General features: G+C 47.1%; 10 protein-coding genes across 10 annotated transcripts; 5 read left to right on the top strand and 5 right to left on the bottom strand.

Annotated features, from left to right (window-relative positions):
• Positions 1-2,605: 2,605 nt before the first annotated feature.
• Positions 2,606-3,028, top strand: EDB93DRAFT_1093242 (uncharacterized protein; the record flags this gene model as incomplete). The annotated part of the gene is given in 2 exon segments (XM_041446497.1): positions 2,606-2,884; positions 2,897-3,028. Coding segments are annotated over 2 exon segments (411 nt in total), but the record flags the coding sequence as incomplete, so codon positions are not given.
• A 1,403-nt stretch (positions 3,029-4,431) lies between these two features.
• Positions 4,432-5,187, bottom strand: EDB93DRAFT_1254803 (uncharacterized protein; the record flags this gene model as incomplete). Its single annotated transcript, XM_041453681.1, has 3 exons — positions 4,432-4,632; positions 4,680-4,976; positions 5,023-5,187. The coding sequence occupies 3 exons, from the start codon at positions 5,185-5,187 to the stop codon at positions 4,432-4,434; spliced, it is 663 nt and encodes a 220-aa protein (XP_041303170.1).
• Positions 5,188-5,822: 635 nt separating this feature from the next.
• EDB93DRAFT_1066560 (uncharacterized protein) lies at positions 5,823-6,134 on the bottom strand (the record flags this gene model as incomplete). The annotated part of the gene is made up of 1 exon (XM_041444911.1): positions 5,823-6,134. A coding segment is annotated over one exon (312 nt), but the record flags the coding sequence as incomplete, so codon positions are not given.
• Positions 6,135-6,470: 336 nt separating this feature from the next.
• On the bottom strand, positions 6,471-8,502 carry EDB93DRAFT_1107536 (uncharacterized protein; the record flags this gene model as incomplete). The annotated part of the gene is made up of 9 exons (XM_041447734.1): positions 6,471-6,793; positions 6,923-7,012; positions 7,064-7,268; positions 7,303-7,419; positions 7,471-7,581; positions 7,634-7,753; positions 7,799-8,143; positions 8,264-8,311; positions 8,380-8,502. The coding sequence occupies 9 exons, from the start codon at positions 8,500-8,502 to the stop codon at positions 6,471-6,473; spliced, it is 1,482 nt and encodes a 493-aa protein (XP_041303168.1).
• Positions 8,503-8,825: 323 nt separating this feature from the next.
• EDB93DRAFT_1254800 (uncharacterized protein) lies at positions 8,826-10,633 on the top strand (the record flags this gene model as incomplete). The annotated part of the gene is made up of 8 exons (XM_041453680.1): positions 8,826-8,844; positions 8,893-8,976; positions 9,037-9,132; positions 9,186-9,281; positions 9,340-9,435; positions 9,579-9,689; positions 9,738-9,934; positions 10,256-10,633. The coding sequence occupies 8 exons, from the start codon at positions 8,826-8,828 to the stop codon at positions 10,631-10,633; spliced, it is 1,077 nt and encodes a 358-aa protein (XP_041303167.1).
• A 287-nt stretch (positions 10,634-10,920) lies between these two features.
• Positions 10,921-11,878, bottom strand: EDB93DRAFT_1254799 (uncharacterized protein; the record flags this gene model as incomplete). Its single annotated transcript, XM_041453679.1, has 4 exons — positions 10,921-10,997; positions 11,048-11,221; positions 11,277-11,408; positions 11,689-11,878. 4 exons carry the CDS (start codon positions 11,876-11,878, stop codon positions 10,921-10,923), a joined length of 573 nt encoding a protein of 190 aa, XP_041303166.1.
• A 918-nt stretch (positions 11,879-12,796) lies between these two features.
• On the top strand, positions 12,797-13,189 carry EDB93DRAFT_1044016 (uncharacterized protein; the record flags this gene model as incomplete). Its single annotated transcript, XM_041444599.1, has 2 exons — positions 12,797-12,953; positions 13,002-13,189. Coding segments are annotated over 2 exons (345 nt in total), but the record flags the coding sequence as incomplete, so codon positions are not given.
• Positions 13,190-13,543: 354 nt separating this feature from the next.
• EDB93DRAFT_1093234 (uncharacterized protein) lies at positions 13,544-13,765 on the top strand (the record flags this gene model as incomplete). Its single annotated transcript, XM_041446495.1, has 1 exon — positions 13,544-13,765. A coding segment is annotated over one exon (222 nt), but the record flags the coding sequence as incomplete, so codon positions are not given.
• Positions 13,766-14,400: 635 nt separating this feature from the next.
• On the top strand, positions 14,401-15,156 carry EDB93DRAFT_1254796 (uncharacterized protein; the record flags this gene model as incomplete). Its single annotated transcript, XM_041453678.1, has 3 exons — positions 14,401-14,565; positions 14,612-14,908; positions 14,956-15,156. 3 exons carry the CDS (start codon positions 14,401-14,403, stop codon positions 15,154-15,156), a joined length of 663 nt encoding a protein of 220 aa, XP_041303163.1.
• Positions 15,157-16,730: 1,574 nt separating this feature from the next.
• Positions 16,731-17,539, bottom strand: EDB93DRAFT_1065162 (uncharacterized protein; the record flags this gene model as incomplete). Its single annotated transcript, XM_041444886.1, has 3 exons — positions 16,731-17,066; positions 17,119-17,289; positions 17,345-17,539. Coding segments are annotated over 3 exons (702 nt in total), but the record flags the coding sequence as incomplete, so codon positions are not given.
• Positions 17,540-19,076: the final 1,537 nt, after the last annotated feature.

The raw sequence follows: 19,076 nt of genomic DNA, 5'->3' as shown, positions 1-19,076 counted from the left end.
CTAGTCTGCAGACTAAGCTAACAGACTTTGTCTTTTGAGGGTCACCTAGTATTCATGTCCATGCATGATTCCCACATCATGCCACATATTACAGTAACATATTTCCATATTATACAGGTCACCCGACCTACATAATATCCCGTATAAGATGGGCCAGCGGATGATGGGCTGATGTGATGTATATCCTCGATGTTGACAGATGGGCCGGGAGGGATATTATTTCCGATGGAGGCGGGTGGGCCCATGTGTGGAATATGTAGAGTAGATGAGTGGGCCGATGGACATGAATATTCTATAGACGGATGGGCTGAGGTAGTTGGATATTATGTGGATGGGTGTACCAAGGTAGGTGGGTATCAGAGAGACGGGTATGCCAAGGGTACTTGTCATTACATACACGAGTGGGCCCAGATATATACTATATTAGACGGGTGGGCCGGCCGAGGGTACATGGTGTCACATACAGGGGTGGGCCCAGATATATATTATCTTAGATGGGTGGGCCGAGTGTCAAGGAAGGTGGGTATCAGATAGATGAGTGGGCCGGCCGAGGGTACTTGTTATCACATACATGGGTGGGCCCAGATATATATTATCTTAGATGGGTGGGCCGAGTGTCAAGGTAGGTGGGTATCAGATAGACAGGTGGGTCAGTGTCACAACCCAATAACGAATTAACGCTGGGTCGAAGACTAGGACTCAAACTGAGGTTATCGGACAAGAGAGGAAAGGAGCAAGTACGTCTTGGATTGCTACAATGTAGATACAAGAGGTTTGAACTAAGGAACTATCTACCAAGACATGCTAACTATATACAACTATTGAGACGGAGATTGAAGCTGAGTTACAACTACTAGCCAATCATAAAAGAGAAAGGGAATCGTACCATAGAACATCGTAGAATATTAAAGAAGCATCACGTGACCATATCTTATCTTTATCGTATCTAATCTAATCTAATCACAATCAAAGAACTCGTCTTCTTCATCAGTCACATCGAAGACACGTGTCGTAGGCGCTAAAGGTATTTCGGGAATGATAGACGCTTTCAAGGTAGGGTTAGGGTTTGTCTTAGGCGCTGTGTATTGACGTTTAGGAAGATTCAGGAAAGAATAATGGTTCGTTAAAGGTACTCGTGACAGTCAGCCGAGGGTACTTGTATCACATACACGGGTGGGCCCAGGGATATATTATATCAGATGGGTGGGCTGAGGGTGGTATATAATATAGACAGGTGGGCACAGGTGAATGATAATTGTAAAACAATGCAGTACTGATTGCTGAGTAGCTAATTCAGGTGAAGCGTAATGAGTTCCTGCAGCTGCATGTTCATTACTGTTGCATTGCTGTATGAGAAGCAAGGTTCCGACTACCGAAATTTGAGTGAAGCGTACCGAGTTCTGAGACCCGGGTGTCAATAAACAAATATCTGATATCCAGCACACTTCCAATGATTGGGTATTTCATTGAGCAACAGGTGGTAATATATCTTCGACAGCCAACATCATGGAAGGTTCTCTTATCAGAACCTCATGTTCACCACCTACCGAACACCAAATGCCAAGTTCCGACTACTAAAATTTGAGTGAAGTGTGCCAAGATCCGAGCCCCGGGAGTCAACAAACAAATATCTGATATCCAGCACACTTCCAATGATCTGGTATTTTGGCTCCCTTATCTGATCCTGACTATCTCCACCCCCTTTAACACCAACCTCTGGGCGTCCAGCATTCAGCTTCTGATTTCCCAAGATTGACTTCATCATTAATGGTTCTTCCACTTCTGCAATTCAAATAAGCCTCTGGCACACTTGGGCCCTGACAGTCACTCACGAGGCATCTGAATATACTGCACAGAAATTCAATGCAGAGAAGACAGGAGGAGACCCAGTGATACCTTCTCCTAACCTAGACACTGATCTAGTGATGGCCTGCGATCGATTGGTAGATTGCCTCATAAAGGCATATAAAAATCTGAGTGGGTCTTCCTGCAGATTCAGAAAATTCATTTGATCATTCAAATTCCTTCATCACAGTTCAGATGAACATCGACATTGGAAGATATAGCAAATTGATCTCCCCAAAGAACACCGGGCACAATGAGGAGAAAGAGGAGAAGTTGCTTAAGAGATGTCCTCCCTGGCCATGAGGGGACAAGGTTTGTGGACATACCCGCCACCATTCTAGATGTGTCCGGCACCATCATCACACGGTACCTCCTAGACACCCTGACAGCCGAAACACAGGTGTGTGATATAGATTGTTACTCAATATATATTAAATACCCAATGGTAACCACAGAAGGAAATTTGGGCAGCCACCGAAGTTGCTGTCTCCGAGTCTGGAAAGAAGTATGAAGGTTGATGGGAATTGGCGAACCAATCCGGAGTGGTTCAAATGCCACTTGGAAGATGTTGGCCTAGCTGCCAGGTGCATTAATTTATCTCTGGCATGGTTTCAACAGGGGCACAAGGTAGGATTTGATAGGATGATGATTTCGGTAGTTGAGCACACCAATCCCATAGAATCTAGCGGACCCGGAGGTATCTGCATCATTAAAGGGACCATTGTCCGAGGGAATCCTAAATGCCATTGCAAGGCCGGCAGCCATCGCATCAGTGGCACTCAGGATCATGCATCCGGAGCAGTACTGGGCAGGGTTACAAACATTTTCAAGCCTTGGAGAACAGGCAGAAAGCAAGGAACTGCCAAGAATGTCCGAGATCCTGGAGTACTGGGCATCCGTGTTTAACACCCTATCCATCATTTCCAATCGTCAAACCCCATATCATCGAGACCATTTATCAATTCCTGAATGCTTCGATATTCTCACCACTGTGGGGAATTATTCTAATGCTCGGATGAGCATGCCAAGCCGAGTTTGGGTATGATCCCAGGTGTATGATTGGATTTTCAGACATGGGGTTCATGAGGTGGAGGGGGATAGGGTTGGGTGGGCATGGTATATGAGGGACTCTGTTCATATTTATGCCGGGGTTCCCTCATGCAGATGGGCTAGGGTGGATTGACGAACCCTACCACCATGTGGAAGATGAAACAAGTAGAAAGTGTAATTACCAGCATCAGTACCTGCTTTTGACTACCAAGTACAAACCATCTCTCTTGATGACACTCGAGGTCCGAAATCCATAGCGGATGCATACAATAACTGTCCAGAGCCTTCCGTGTCTCTTGATGACACTCGAGCACCAACACATTCAGTGCGAGGGAGTGGGGTTTCAGTTGTGGTGCGCAGTTAGAAAAGGCCGGCCCTGGGTTGGAGTAGCGCAGATGATATCATTGACCTTACATTAGGCAATGCTAAGAAGAACGGTCTGTTGCAAAAGGAACCTACAAGTCAAAAGGGCACAGAGAAGCAAAGAAATGTAAGTATGAATGCTGCTGTACAAATTTGAAAATGGTACTGGGGCGATGGCTATCATTGTATTTAGACTCAGATACTATTGACAGTCATCAAGGCCAGGAGCTCAGTAACCAGGTCTCGGCACTTGGGTCTTGATATTTGGACCTCGGTAGTTAAATGCCGGGAGTTGGGAATCGGTAATGGAGATCCGGAACTCGAAGTTCAATATTCAGCAGTCAACATTTGGCACTCGACGCTCGGACCTTGGAACTCAATATTCGGAGCTCAGTAATCGGGTCTCGGCACTCAGGTGTTGATACTTGGACCTTGGTAGTTATGTTCCGGGAGTCGGGAATCGGTAATGGAGAATCCGGAACTCGGAGTTCGATATTCAGCAGTAAACATTCGGTACTCGACACTTGGTACCCGACATTTCGGAACTCGGTCATCGGGACTCGATATCCGGAACTCAGAGTTCAATATCTGGAACTCGACACTCGATATTTGGTGTTCGGTAATTGGGTCTCGGCACTCGGGTGTCGATACTCGGACCTGGGTAGTTACGTTCCGGGAGTCAGGAATGTGTTATGGAGATCCGGAACTCAGAGTTTGATATTCAGCAGTAAACATTTGGTACTCGACACTTGGTACCCGACGTTTCGGAACTCGGTAATCGGGACTCAATATCCAGAACTCGGTAATCGATATTCAGAACTCAACACTCGATATTCGGACCTCGGTAGTTAGATTCTGGGAGTCAGGAATTGGAAATGGAGATCTGGAACTCGGAGTTCGATATTCGGCAGTCAGCATTCGGTACTCAATGCTCGGTACTCAACGTTCAGAACTCGAAACTCAATATTCAGAGTTCGGTAATGGGGTCCCGGTAATCGGGACTCAACATCTGGACCTCGGTGGTCAGGACATGGTGATGCACATCTGCACCGTTTATTTCAGGACTCGCCATATAACATCATGTTAGATATTGCAATGTTTACAAGCGATTTTCAGTACTCATAAAACACATATGCAACTTGCACTTCAACATTTCCAACTGAGTGACTAGAGCTACTCTCCTCTGCCTCTCTTCAATCTGTCCAGCATGGCAGTATAGATTTGTATCTCTGCCATCTTGTCATGGATGCCCTCACATTGCTCTTCAAGTAATGTCAGGAGGCGTTCTCTAATCCACCTCAGTCCCATCAGTGATGGAACTGAGGTATGATCCACCTGCTCCAGAATTGTCAGACCATCATTCTCAACGCCATCCTAGAGCAGATCAGTCATGAATCAAGGAAATGGAATAAGAATCTTACTAGCCAATGCTGGTAGTGAAAGATACAGCAAGTCATCACCCGATCCCATTGCCATGGTTCATTTGGGATTGCAGTTTCTCCCATCCACCATGGGGTATCATAGCTGGATACGATCAGGGATGGATCTCCGGGATCTGCAACATCATGAAACACACAGATGTGATACGAGAAGATGTGATCTGGAACTGTGTTCCAGGTGTGACCAGGAATCAAATGAAGAATATGAGCAATAGGGCTGGGAATGACCAAAATGATGTTCCTGGCAGCTGAGTACTGGAGGATGGGCATGACAAAAGTCTGTGGAAGATGTCAGTATTAACCACCAGTGTCGTCAGGGTCTTACAGTGATCTCCCATTGCAGCCCGGCTTTGAAGTGCCTGATCCAAGCCAAAGGGGGAAGATTGTTGTTTGCAGCCTCCACCTGATATTGGGAGATGGATGCGCGATGCAGACATCGACATAGTAGCTGAAATGTCTGCAGGAGTGAGAGTGAGGGGCCGGTACTCATTGAGTGAATTCTGATTGTCAGAATTGGATGCAGGGGAACGGTATAATTCAGGCATGGCTGATGCAGGAGTATCACACTGGCAATGACAATGACAGTTGGTTCAGATGTGAAGATATCATCCACTGATGGATGGATAAATTTTTCAAACTCCGACATGGGCTGACCCGGCCAATTCCCGGGACTAAATTTGTATATCGAAATGGTTGTTATATCCCATCGGCAATAAACAATTCATTCATCTCGGGAATATATCAAAACGGTCTGCAGGTGTTGAAACGCTGCCTGGGCGTCCTGCACCAGCAATGAATACATTTGGGATTGCCTTCCGGAGTAGCATGCATGACCCGGAAGTCATTTTGTGAATGATTCCTGCATCCGGTCACCCCATTGGGCTGCTTTCCACAAGAAAAAGTTACATGTCCAATCCATCTCAAATTGGACCAACATCAGCTCTTCCTTCCATCAATCCCGTAGTGCCTTTGCCTGGAGCCAGTGAACTTGGTAAACTTCATATTCGTTCGGTCAGCTCAACATCGGACGTGTCGAGCATTAGGGAACTCACATTCCTCATTCCATGATTGATCCAGACCATGCATGTCGACCTCGACGGACCAGAACCATGCAAGGGATTCATTTCATTGACCACAGGCATTCGGATCACCCACGGCAGTGCTGACTTTGAGCTGCTCGCGAAGCAGGGGTTTGTACTTCTGAAGTTGGCCATGCCCCTTGTCAAGTTTCATAATTTGCATCCTGGTCTTGGTATATATACTCGCACATAGGGAGACAGCCTGTTGCACTGACGTCACCTGTGACCAGGCTCGTGTTTTCAGGGCTTGAGATTTGGCTTGCCTGACCATCGTTTGGAATAGGACCGCCTTGTTGCACAAGTGAATGCGGAGGTTGTGAAGTGCATCATTTGCCTGCCCTTCGCGAAGGGACATCTCCAGCGGAATGAGATCCTCTGCCATCAAGCGTCTGCATCAATCAACCCCGAGGTTTGATGGCAATGGGATCACAATGAGCTCGGGCAAGTTCTTCCATGTATCAGATGTCTCGGTAAAATCTTCCAGGTCATCATTGATTCTTCCATGTATCAGGGCTTGAGATTTGGCTTGCCTGACCATCACAGAGGTCCCATTGCAAAACCATGAAACTTATCAGTGACTGTGTTGTGTTTTGAGCCTCTGGTTTCGGGCATCGGCACTCTGTGAATCAATAAGTCAATGATAACAAAGGTAACATTGATTGAAAACATTGCATATACATTTATGACTATCTAATTATGTAGTCATGTCAACATCCTCACCAGAAGGTTCACCCTTCACTTGAACATCCATCTCTTCAACTGAATCATACTCTGGGAAAAGATTGCCCAGATCCTCCGGTTTCACAATTTCGCCGGGCGTCTGTGAAACCTCAGGATAAATTTGGTTGAGCTCAAATATGAGTCCGTCGATGGCAGACTCATCCTGGATGTTGGGGGGGTTGGGCTCCATCCCTTCCATAGACAGGTCAATGAGAGGAGGAAGTGCGGATGCGGGGGTTGACATGGCCGGAGGGACTGGTTGATGAAGCAACAATGATGTTGCATCACCTTGGGTGTCTGGAAGTGGAAATGTTGGGTGCCGGAGGATGATTTCGCGTCAAAGGCCTTCATGAAGGCATTGCAGGGTGTCAATCTTAGCATCCTGCTCAACAACATGCTCCTCGAGAGCGGCAATTCGAGCTGCACCCTCCTGAATCGCCATTGCCATGGCATGCAAATCCGGCATTGGCACATCGAGTGCTGAACGAGGAACTCCGGAAGTCGAAGACGGGACTGCTACAGGTGGAACATTATGTCAGATGGACATAGAAAATTCAGGTGACTTACGAGCTGGTGCAGGTGTAGAATCCATTGGAAGCAGTGACAGTCTTGCTGCGACCGCAGTGTTTGCACCTTTGGTGTTTGGGCACCAGATGGACCAGGAGTGACAGAAGAGACCCGAGATTGACTCCATGTCTGGCCGGAGCTTTGGAGGGAGCTTTGGAAGGGGTCCTGGATCTGGTCCTCCTGGTGGTCTGGGTGATGGATTGACCTCGAATGTGTTTCGGCGGGGTTCCCATACTCACCAAGATGCACTTGATCTTCTTGGTGGTGCAGTAGACGCAGGACATGCATGGGGCGCCGGTCCTCTTGTCAAACCTGCAGGGCCATTCCATCTTGTGGCAAGCCTGGCAAGGGTTGTTCTGTGCGAGATGTCAGTTCATAGACACACCAAGTCTCAATGGTGTACTTACGGGTCCAGGAATGAGTATATCACCTGTGTCAATGACTGGGGGTGTCTCTACCGGAGGTTCAGGAGCTGCCTGAGGGGGCTCAATGACCTCTGGACATTTGCCGGCAATTGCCTAGCACATTGTAAGGACTCACCCGAGTGCCAGATGCAAAAGTGCGACTTACCGTAGCACGCCAGAAGGGTTTCTTCTTTGGGCTCCAGGGTGACCAAGGTGATCCGGACGTCCTTGCAACATCTGGGGAGAGCTGGGGGAGGACGACCTCCGGAACCCCACGCGAAATTGGCTACAAAATGAGTAAGACAATGAAATGATGAACCAGAGGACATACCTGAGTGACCAAGTCCTCCTCATCTTCCAACTCAACAAACACCTTGAATTTGGCAAGGCCGGTGGTCTTTGCCTGCTTCCAAGTCTTCATAGCGGACTTTGGGGGTTGGGAGGGAAGTGCCGGAATCATTGGAGACTTCCTCTTCCAACTCCCTTCCACTTCTGGTTCCAGGTCTGGGACAACTGCCTTACCTTTTCCCTTCTCCCAGGACTTGGAGGCAGGGTTGGTAGAAGGCCTGGCAATGACAGGCGAGGGTGGAAGATCCACAGGAATTGGACCTACTGAAGGACCGGACACAACCAGGAGATCAAAGGTGTGATCACCTAACTCCTCCCAGGCAAGAACCTTACTGTGCCAGGGGTGCATCAACAAATGGGTATTGTCGTACCCGATGCTGTGCCCGTTGGGTCAGACCTGAGGAGTCATGCCCCGAACACAAATTAACTCCCTCGAGCACGAACACACGAGACCCGGAAGGTAGGGACCACTCCCATATTGCTGGACCGCATCGGCCTACCCGGATGATGAAAGAAATGAAGTGGAGAAAATATGACAATGCTACATACCACGAGTGTACTGACCTGGGTTGTCAGAGAAAAGTGGCTGTGGCCCGGAGGAAGCTGCCAAGCGCCGGTGATGATGGCCATGATCTTGGCAGTGATTTCCTTGAGGCTGGTCAAAGAGGTGTCAAGTGGAGCAGACATGGTATTTCAATTGAAAGTGTTGAAAGTGTTGAGATCAGGTAGAAATCAAGTTGTATTCAGGTTGAAATCAGTTATCACAAGGATGATGTTTCAGTAAAAACAAGATCAGTGATTAACAATGTAAAATTCCATTGATTGTTTGTCCTTGTTTGGTTGTGGTTCAACTTTCGGCAATTGCTGGCGCCTTGTGTTCAACTTCGAAGTTATCAATAATCAGTGAATCAGTTGACAGTTCATCACAGAACATGAACTCCCCTGCTACAGTTAGATTCAATGACCCTCCAGTCACTGAATATAACTCAATGGATGTGGATGAATCAACCATGTCCCAGATGTCAACAGGTATGTTCAACATCCATCATACCTTATTAATTTACCGGACATCCTCAGATCAATTAAATCTTGGGCCAGCTGATGACCCAGAATCATGTTCTGTGTCATCCAATGGTCCGGAGGTCTTTTCTTTAATTTACGGTGAGTTTATCAATTGATATGATGACCATCTAATCATCCATGGTCACTCAAATCTCACAGATCATTCACCTCCAGCTCAATGTGATCAACCAGGCCTCCCGGTTCACCCGGACCTATACCTCGGGCCTGAGGATGACCTGATGGCTGGGATGCACGGTGAGTATTATTTAAATCATCTAACAATGCATGTTAACACAAAAATCTTGCAGATCAGTCACATCCGGCCCAACCTGATATGCTGGGTCTAGCCATCCACCCGGATCTCTACCTTGGGCCTGATGAAGATATTATGACTGAGATCCCAGGTATGTCCATCCATTGAAATGAAAAGTCCGGCCATCCCTGGTTACTAAAGCCTGACAGATCCATCACCTCCGGCCCAACCTTATCACCCAGATGTACCCATCCACCCAGACCTGTACCTCGGGCCTGATGAAGATTTTATGCCAGAATTCCCCGGTCTGTCAATCAAAACATCTCACCATCCCTGTTTACTAAACCCTTACAGATAAATCTCTTCCGGACCAACCTGATCAACTGGTTTCCCCCATTCACCCAGACATGTACTTAGGCCCTGAAGATGATCTGATTCATCTCCCAAGCGATTGCAAAATATCCCGAACGTGATTTGCCACACCCGGATGTCACTTATGAAGAATTGCTTGCCATGGTCCAGGATCTCCGGCCATTTGAGTCTTACAATCACATAGGCAGTGAGGTATCTGATATAATCATTTATCTTCTGCTAATTTGTCTCTTAGTTCAATCCATTCAAGATCGGGTCCGGGATTACAAACAGCGACACGGACATATTCCCGACCCATCCATCCAACAACTACTCGAGGCTGAGAGACCATTCCGAACTGCCTGGGCAGAAACATCTGACAAACTCAGAAGAGCTGATGAAGACCTCTGGAGGCTGCAAAGAGCTGAATGTTTGACTTCTAAAATGCTCAAGGTATTAGATTCCCTCATTCTTAGGTTTGAAGATCAAATTCAAATGTAAATTACACAATTTCTGTTAGTAGACAAATTACCTGTGAACTTCCAAATTTTTATGAACCCACTCACATCATGTAAACTACTTAATTATGGATGTATTGAACTCCCATTTCCGATGTATTCACTATCCGAGGACTACCGAGGCCTGAGTATTGATTACTGGGTCCATGTTTTGAGTCCAGCACACCAATAACCTACTTCCTATTGCATGACATGGATATGTACATAAGGGGAGACAGTGTGGGATAAGTCCATCACTTCCTTCCCCTCACTCCAGTCACCTGAGGAGTACTGTCTAATGGCTTTGGCATCGACTTACTCCGGGTGGTCCTCGCCAATAGCTCAATCACCTGCTCTCTTTCCCCACATCCTTTTTGGAGCCGGCGATGTTTTCCTCCCTTCCATTGCAACATCATCGTCAACCTCACCAATGTTGCCATTGGTTAACCCTGCCAGGAGGTCTCCCATTCGCGATGTCAGCAGTGCACCACGTTTTGCCGGCTTGACTGGGCGAGGCTTTGGAATTGACGGTGGGATTGCCATCTCTGCATGTGATGATGAAGGACCTTCTCCGGTTCTGGTTCTCTTTTCGGTGATCTACCATCAGCCTGAGTCATTATCATCATCATCATCATCATCATCATCATCCGTATGATGAGTGTCATTCCCTGAAATCACTGTCGGGTTCGGAAGGATGAATCCCTAGGGCTTCGGATGATTACCCTTTGCGTGTTTTTGACTTTACCCGTCCGATGGGAAGGCAACCCACCTGATACGACCGATGCTACCATGTCGCCATCTTTGTTCTTCCATGCTTTGAACGTGAATGTTGATCCTTCGCCTTTCTCCTGCCGAGCATACCAGAAATTGAGGAGGGCAGTTCGTGTCCCAATTTTGCAACTTGGAAGGCTCCTTCAAGTCGACATCCGCCGGAAGATATCTTCATGACACAAAGTCATCCTGGCATTGAAGGATGGTGCTCCATGGCACTACTGCCTTGTCGATCCCCGAACAAATCCCTATGTCGATGCATTCAACAATGTCCCAGATGTAGCAAGGATTGACTCACGATAGTGCGATGTGAGAAAAGCCCTGACTATGGCCTTCTTCTCCTTGAGTTTTGTTTCAGTGATGTCCGGAAGCAACGGCATCCCATCCTCGTCAGTGTCGAGCTCGAAGGCTGGTTTTCGGATTCTCTTGCGACCTCCCTTCATCTGTCGGCCACCTTCCCGTGCTCCGGCACCTATCACAGAGACCATCAACACACCCCTCCGGGTATCAACAGTTTAAACACTCACCGAACTGTTCCTGCGCATACTCCTGCCACACCGGCTCGATGTCCTCCCAGTCCTTTGTCTTCATGAAGCTGTCCCCATCTCCTAATGCCTCGCTATTATCATGCCTGCGTGAAATATATTGGGTTGAAAGATCTGCGATGACAGGTAAAATTCACTCACATCCCGAACAGCACCTCGCCCTGTTCATTCTTCCAAGCTGACAACACAAACACTCTCATCCCGCACTGCCTCCACATCTCCTTCGAAAGTGCTCCATATATGCAGGTCCCTTCTTACGGGTGACCTGTGCTTGTATCTCGAGGAGGACAGTTGTTGGACCATTCTTTGGCAGTTTCTTTTGCCTTCTCCAACTCGTCGTCAGACAATTCAGCCATGACTCTCTTCACAGCCGCCTAATAATGCTTGAACATACCAGGATCTCCTGGCTTTGCCCCAGACTCATCCTCAATCCTCTTCAGCACCTCTTCCCGATTCTCCTGGTAGATCACCATCCTAGGTGTCCATTTCCTCCCATACTTTATCATGTCCTTCCTTTCCTTCTTTTTCTTGTTGTTGAACAACCAAGTCTTGTACATCTGAGCATTGAAGGAAGTGTACGACATTGAAATTTTGTTTCTCATCGCAACAAGGATGTATCACCTGCTTCCTCTTTTTCCATTGTCCTTGGTCCACCTTTGGCACAAACAACCTGGCAGCCCTGGCAATTGCAGTGAAAACTGCCCGCTTCTCGCTCCTTTTCGCAGAAGTCCACTCAGGAAGGTAGTTCTTCAGCTCGGAAATTTCGGTTTCCTGTGAGCTTCTGTGTCTGGGGTTGACGTGCCCTATGTCTTCCAGGAGACAAGCGAGTGGAATGACCTGATCTTGCCATGGTGACTCTGATTGGTGAATGTGCTGAGGGTAAGCAAGGTGTAACTAATATTGGTTCAAAGTTCAACTTTGACCAAAGCCTAACAGTTGGTTAATCAACCCATATCGGACATGATGCCATTAATGGAAATAAATTTGTAATGAACAACCAATACTGCACAAACATAGCATTGGAATAACAATTTGTGTGACCTTCCTGAGCTAATGCTGTTCTTGCAACATTTGAAAATAAGATGAAGATAGGTCTATGCACCCCACTGCAAAAATCCCACAGGGTAGAAGCAAGGGGCAGAAAAGGTAGGAAAACTTGGGTCAAGGTCCCGCTTGCAAGCGCAAAACGACATGCCTACAGGTCCATGCCTAACTCTCCCCCGGAATCACCAACACTTCAGCCTGTTCCTGCACCACCTACTTGGGAAGACTGTCCTGATAATACTTATGAGCAAGACCAAGGCTCATTCGAGCCTTTGCAGCTTCCAAAAACAATGGCAAGTGAATGTAAACCTTTGGAGTGTTGTTCAAACATTGCTAAGTATAACACATGCAGAGCCAGAATGACTACCTGAGGCAATGGCTCCCAAGGCAGGAATCATATCTGCATCACCTCCTGGATCAAGAAGCTCCTCCAGAAGATAGGAGATGCATCGTCTGCGATCAGGATGGGGTCTACAAATGTCAAGATTGTCTTGGGGAGCCACTCTATTGCACACAATTTGAAGACAGAATGGTTGGCCAACGAGATGATCGCTCAATCCAGCAGAATAAATGATCCTGCGGTGATGGATGTTTACGAGATAAATATCAAGAAGGGTAAGCTGACCATGTCTCCATAGAAGTCCAAATTAATTTCGCACTCAGCACCAAGCAAAAAGGAGATCAAACTTAGACTGCTAGAGCAGGGTAATGCCCGTAATGCAGCACCATCTCGGAGATCTGTGGCGACATGGATATCTATGGGGTTGGCAATCGAGGAGGCTCAAATTGCATTGCTTGTCGAGGTCCGAAGGATCGGAAAACAAACTACGGAGACACAGAGATTAGACCTCGCCCAGCAACGAGATCGTCTACAAGGCCAGATAGATGGATTCATGTGTTCTGCTGTCACGCATCTTGGAGAGGGATTTGATGGAGATGACGATCATGACAACTTGAACGTAGACATCATAGATGATCTCAATGATGACCTGGAAGATTTTACCGAGACATCTGATACATGGAAGAACTTGCCCGAGCTCATTGTGATCCCATTGCCATCAAACCTCGGGGTTGATTGATGCAGACGCTTGATGGCAGAGGATCTCATTCCGCTGGAGATGTCCCTTCGCGAAGGGCAGGCAAATGATGCACTTCACAACCTCCGCATTCACTTGTGCAACAAGGCGGTCCTATTCTGAACGACGGTCAGGCAAGCCAAATCTCAAGCCCTGAAAACACGAGCCTGGTCACAGGTGACGTCAGTGCAACAGGCTGTCTTCCTATGTGCGAGTATATATACCAAGACCAGGATGCAAATTATGAAACTTGACAAGGGGCATGGCCAACTTCAGAAGTACAAACCCCTGCTTCGCGAGCAGCTCAAAGTCAGCACTGCCGTGGGTGATCCGAATGCCTGTGGTCAATGAAATGAATCCCTTGCATGGTTCTGGTCCGTCGAGGTCGACATGCATGGTCTGGATCAATCATGGAATGAGGAATGTGAGTTCCCTAATGCTCGACACGTCCGATGTTGAGCTGACCGAACGAATATGAAGTTTACCAAGTTCACTGGCTCCAGGCAAAGGCACTACGGGATTGATGGAAGGAAGAGCTGATGTTGGTCCAATTTGAGATGGATTGGACATGTAACTTTTTCTTGTGGAAAGCAGCCCAATGGGGTGACCGGATGCAGGAATCATTCACAAAATGACTTCCGGGTCATGCATGCTACTCCGGAAGGCAATCCCAAATGTATTCATTGCTGGTGCAGGACGCCCAGGCAGCGTTTCAACACCTGCAGACCGTTTTGATATATTCCCGAGATGAATGAATTGTTTATTGCCGATGGGATATAACAACCATTTCGATATACAAATTTAGTCCCGGGAATTGGCCGGGTCAGCCCATGTCGGAGTTTGAAAAATTTATCCATCCATCAGTGGATGATATCTTCACATCTGAACCAACTGTCATTGTCATTGCCAGTGTGATACTCCTGCATCAGCCATGCCTGAATTATACCGTTCCCCTGCATCCAATTCTGACAATCAGAATTCACTCAATGAGTACCGGCCCCTCACTCTCACTCCTGCAGACATTTCAGCTACTATGTCGATGTCTGCATCGCGCATCCATCTCCCAATATCAGGTGGAGGCTGCAAACAACAATCTTCCCCCTTTGGCTTGGATCAGGCACTTCAAAGCCGGGCTGCAATGGGAGATCACTGTAAGACCCTGACGACACTGGTGGTTAATACTGACATCTTCCACAGACTTTTGTCATGCCCATCCTCCAGTACTCAGCTGCCAGGAACATCATTTTGGTCATTCCCAGCCCTATTGCTCATATTCTTCATTTGATTCCTGGTCACACCTGGAACACAGTTCCAGATCACATCTTCTCGTATCACATCTGTGTGTTTCATGATGTTGCAGATCCCGGAGATCCATCCCTGATCGTATCCAGCTATGATACCCCATGGTGGATGGGAGAAACTGCAATCCCAAATGAACCATGGCAATGGGATCGGGTGATGACTTGCTGTATCTTTCACTACCAGCATTGGCTAGTAAGATTCTTATTCCATTTCCTTGATTCATGACTGATCTGCTCTAGGATGGCGTTGAGAATGATGGTCTGACAATTCTGGAGCAGGTGGATCATACCTCAGTTCCATCACTGATGGGACTGAGGTGGATTAGAGAACGCCTCCTGACATTACTTGAAGAGCAATGTGAGGGCATCCATGACAAGATGGCAGAGATACAAATCTATACTGCCATGCTGGACAGATTGAAGAGAGGCAGAGGAGAGTAGCTCTAGTCACTCAGTTGGAAATGTTGAAGTGCAAGTTGCATATGTGTTTTATGAGTACTGAAAATCGCTTGTAAACATTGCAATATCTAACATGATGTTATATGGCGAGTCCTGAAATAAACGGTGCAGATGTGCATCACCATGTCCTGACCACCGAGGTCCAGATGTTGAGTCCCGATTACCGGGACCCCATTACCGAACTCTGAATATTGAGTTTCGAGTTCTGAACGTTGAGTACCGAGCATTGAGTACCGAATGCTGACTGCCGAATATCGAACTCCGAGTTCCAGGATCTCCATTTCCAATTCCTGACTCCCAGAATCTAACTACCGAGGTCCGAATATCGAGTGTTGAGTTCTGAATATCGATTACCGAGTTCTGGATATTGAGTCCCGATTACCGAGTTCCGAAACGTCGGGTACCAAGTGTCGAGTACCAAATGTTTACTGCTGAATATCAAACTCTGAGTTCCGGATCTCCATAACACATTCCTGACTCCCGGAACGTAACTACCCAGGTCCGAGTATCGACACCCGAGTGCCGAGACCCAATTACCGAACACCAAATATCGAGTGTCGAGTTCCAGATATTGAACTCTGAGTTCCGGATATCGAGTCCCGATGACCGAGTTCCGAAATGTCGGGTACCAAGTGTCGAGTACCGAATGTTTACTGCTGAATATCGAACTCCGAGTTCCGGATTCTCCATTACCGATTCCCGACTCCCGGAACATAACTACCAAGGTCCAAGTATCAACACCCTGAGTGCCGAGACCCGATTACTGAGCTCCGAATATTGAGTTCCAAGGTCCGAGCGTCGAGTGCCAAATGTTGACTGCTGAATATTGAACTTCGAGTTCCGGATCTCCATTACCGATTCCCAACTCCCGGCATTTAACTACCGAGGTCCAAATATCAAGACCCAAGTGCCGAGACCCTGGTTACTGAGCTCCTGGCCTTGATGACTGTCAATAGTATCTGAGTCTAAATACAATGATAGCCATCGCCCCAGTACCATTTTCAAATTTGTACAGCAGCATTCATACTTACATTTCTTTGCTTCTCTGTGCCCTTTTGACTTGTAGGTTCCTTTTGCAACAGACCGTTCTTCTTAGCATTGCCTAATGTAAGGTCAATGATATCATCTGCGCTACTCCAACCCAGGGCCGGCCTTTTCTAACTGCGCACCACAACTGAAACCCCACTCCCTCGCACTGAATGTGTTGGTGCTCGAGTGTCATCAAGAGACACGGAAGGCTCTGGACAGTTATTGTATGCATCCGCTATGGATTTCGGACCTCGAGTGTCATCAAGAGAGATGGTTTGTACTTGGTAGTCAAAAGCAGGTACTGATGCTGGTAATTACACTTTCTACTTGTTTCATCTTCCACATGGTGGTAGGGTTCGTCAATCCACCCTAGCCCATCCGCATGAGGGAACCCCGGCATAAATATGAACAGAGTCCCTCATATACCATGCCCACCCAACCCTATCCCCCTCCACCTCATGAACCCCATGTCTGAAAATCCAATCATACACCTGGGATCATACCCAAACTCGGCTTGGCATGCTCATCCGAGCATTAGAATAATTCCCCACAGTGGTGAGAATATCGAAGCATTCAGGAATTGATAAATGGTCTCGATGATATGGGGTTTGACGATTGGAAATGATGGATAGGGTGTTAAACACGGATGCCCAGTACTCCAGGATCTCGGACATTCTTGGCAGTTCCTTGCTTTCTGCCTGTTCTCCAAGGCTTGAAAATGTTTGTAACCCTGCCCAGTACTGCTCCGGATGCATGATCCTGAGTGCCACTGATGTGATGGCTGCCGGCCTTGCAATGGCATTTAGGATTCCCTCGGACAATGGTCCCTTTAATGATGCAGATACCTCCGGGTCCGCTAGATTCTATGGGATTGGTGTGCTCAACTACCGAAATCATCATCCTATCAAATCCTACCTTGTGCCCCTGTTGAAACCATGCCAGAGATAAATTAATGCACCTGGCAGCTAGGCCAACATCTTCCAAGTGGCATTTGAACCACTCCGGATTGGTTCGCCAATTCCCATCAACCTTCATACTTCTTTCCAGACTCGGAGACAGCAACTTGGTGGCTGCCCAAATTTCCTTCTGTGGTTACCATTGGGTATTTAATATATATTGAGTAACAATCTATATCACACACCTGTGTTTCGGCTGTCAGGGTGTCTAGGAGGTACCGTGTGATGATGGTGCCGGACACATCTAGAATGGTGGCGGGTATGTCCACAAACCTTGTCCCCTCATGGCCGGGAGGACATCTCTTAAGCAACTTCTCCTCTTTCTCCTCATTGTGCCCGGTGTTCTTTGGGGAGATCAATTTGCTATATCTTCCAATGTCGATGTTCATCTGAACTGTGATGAAGGAATTTGAATGATCAAATGAATTTTCTGAATCTGCAGGAAGACCCACTCAGATTTTTATATGCCTTTATGAGGCAATCTACCAATCGATCGCAGGCCATCACTAGATCAGTGTCTAGGTTAGGAGAAGGTATCACTGGGTCTCCTCCTGTCTTCTCTGCATTGAATTTCTGTGCAGTATATTCAGATGCCTCGTGAGTCACTGTCAGGGCCCAAGTGTGCCAGAGGCTTATTTGAATTGCAGAAGTGGAAGAACCATTAATGATGAAGTCAATCTTGGGAAATCAGAAGCTGAATGCTGGACGCCCAGAGGTTGGTGTTAAAGGGGGTGGAGATAGTCAGGATCAGATAAGGGAGCCAAAATACCAGATCATTGGAAGTGTGCTGGATATCAGATATTTGTTTGTTGACTCCCGGGGCTCGGATCTTGGCACACTTCACTCAAATTTTAGTAGTCGGAACTTGGCATTTGGTGTTCGGTAGGTGGTGAACATGAGGTTCTGATAAGAGAACCTTCCATGATGTTGGCTGTCGAAGATATATTACCACCTGTTGCTCAATGAAATACCCAATCATTGGAAGTGTGCTGGATATCAGATATTTGTTTATTGACACCCGGGTCTCAGAACTCAGTACGCTTCACTCAAATTTCGGTAGTCGGAACCTTGCTTCTCATACAGCAATGCAACAGTAATGAACATGCAGCTGCAGGAACTCATTATGCTTCACCTGAATTAGCTACTCAGCAATCGGTACTGCATTGTTTTACAATTATCATTCACCTGTGCCCACCCGTCTATCTGATACCCACCTACCTTGACACTCGGCTCACCCGTCTAATATAATATATCCCTGGGCCCACCCGTGTATGTGATAACAAGTACCCTCTGCCGGTGTAAAGAGTAGATCTGGGCTGGGCTCTACTGAATGTGAGTCCCTAGTCCTGAGAGATGCAAGTATGCTTTGTCCCAAGAGACAACCTAAGAACTACCTTGATAATGCAAGGGAAGTCTTATACAGTTAGAGAGTAGACAAGATATTGGAAGAAAACCTCTTTAATGTTCATCCGAAGTTCCGAGACTACTTCCGAAGTACCAAAAAACTTGTCCGATGCGACCGAAGGTCGTCCGAGGCTGTGAAAGTGTTGTCCGAAGTAGCGCGATGCCTTTTGAGGCTTGCGAAGGCTGTCTGAAGGTCAATATATGTTGGTGTGTCGAATAACAGTATAAGACTTTGCGAAGCGTCCGAAGTCCGGAACGATGCTAATCTATCAGAACTCAAGAATAAACGAAGTGCAAAATTGGCAGCGGTCTAGCCAAACAATTGTTCCGAATGAACAAGGATCGATTGCGCAGTTTATGATTATACCTGAAGTGACTCTACTAATTACTATTTGAAGTACGGGAAGTGAAGTGTCCTATCAGTAGCCAGCGAGCGAGATTATATCCTACTTCCATGAGGGGCCGGAATCCATAGGCGAAACTAGTAGCGAGATAAGCAAGTCCGAACCTATG

The sequence above is a fragment of the Suillus bovinus genome, assembly GCF_016758785.1.
Source record: "Suillus bovinus strain UH-Sbo-P2 chromosome Unknown EDB93scaffold_80, whole genome shotgun sequence".
NCBI classification, from domain to species: Eukaryota; Fungi; Basidiomycota; class Agaricomycetes; order Boletales; family Suillaceae; genus Suillus; species Suillus bovinus.
This window is presented reverse-complemented; position numbering and strand designations above follow the sequence as displayed.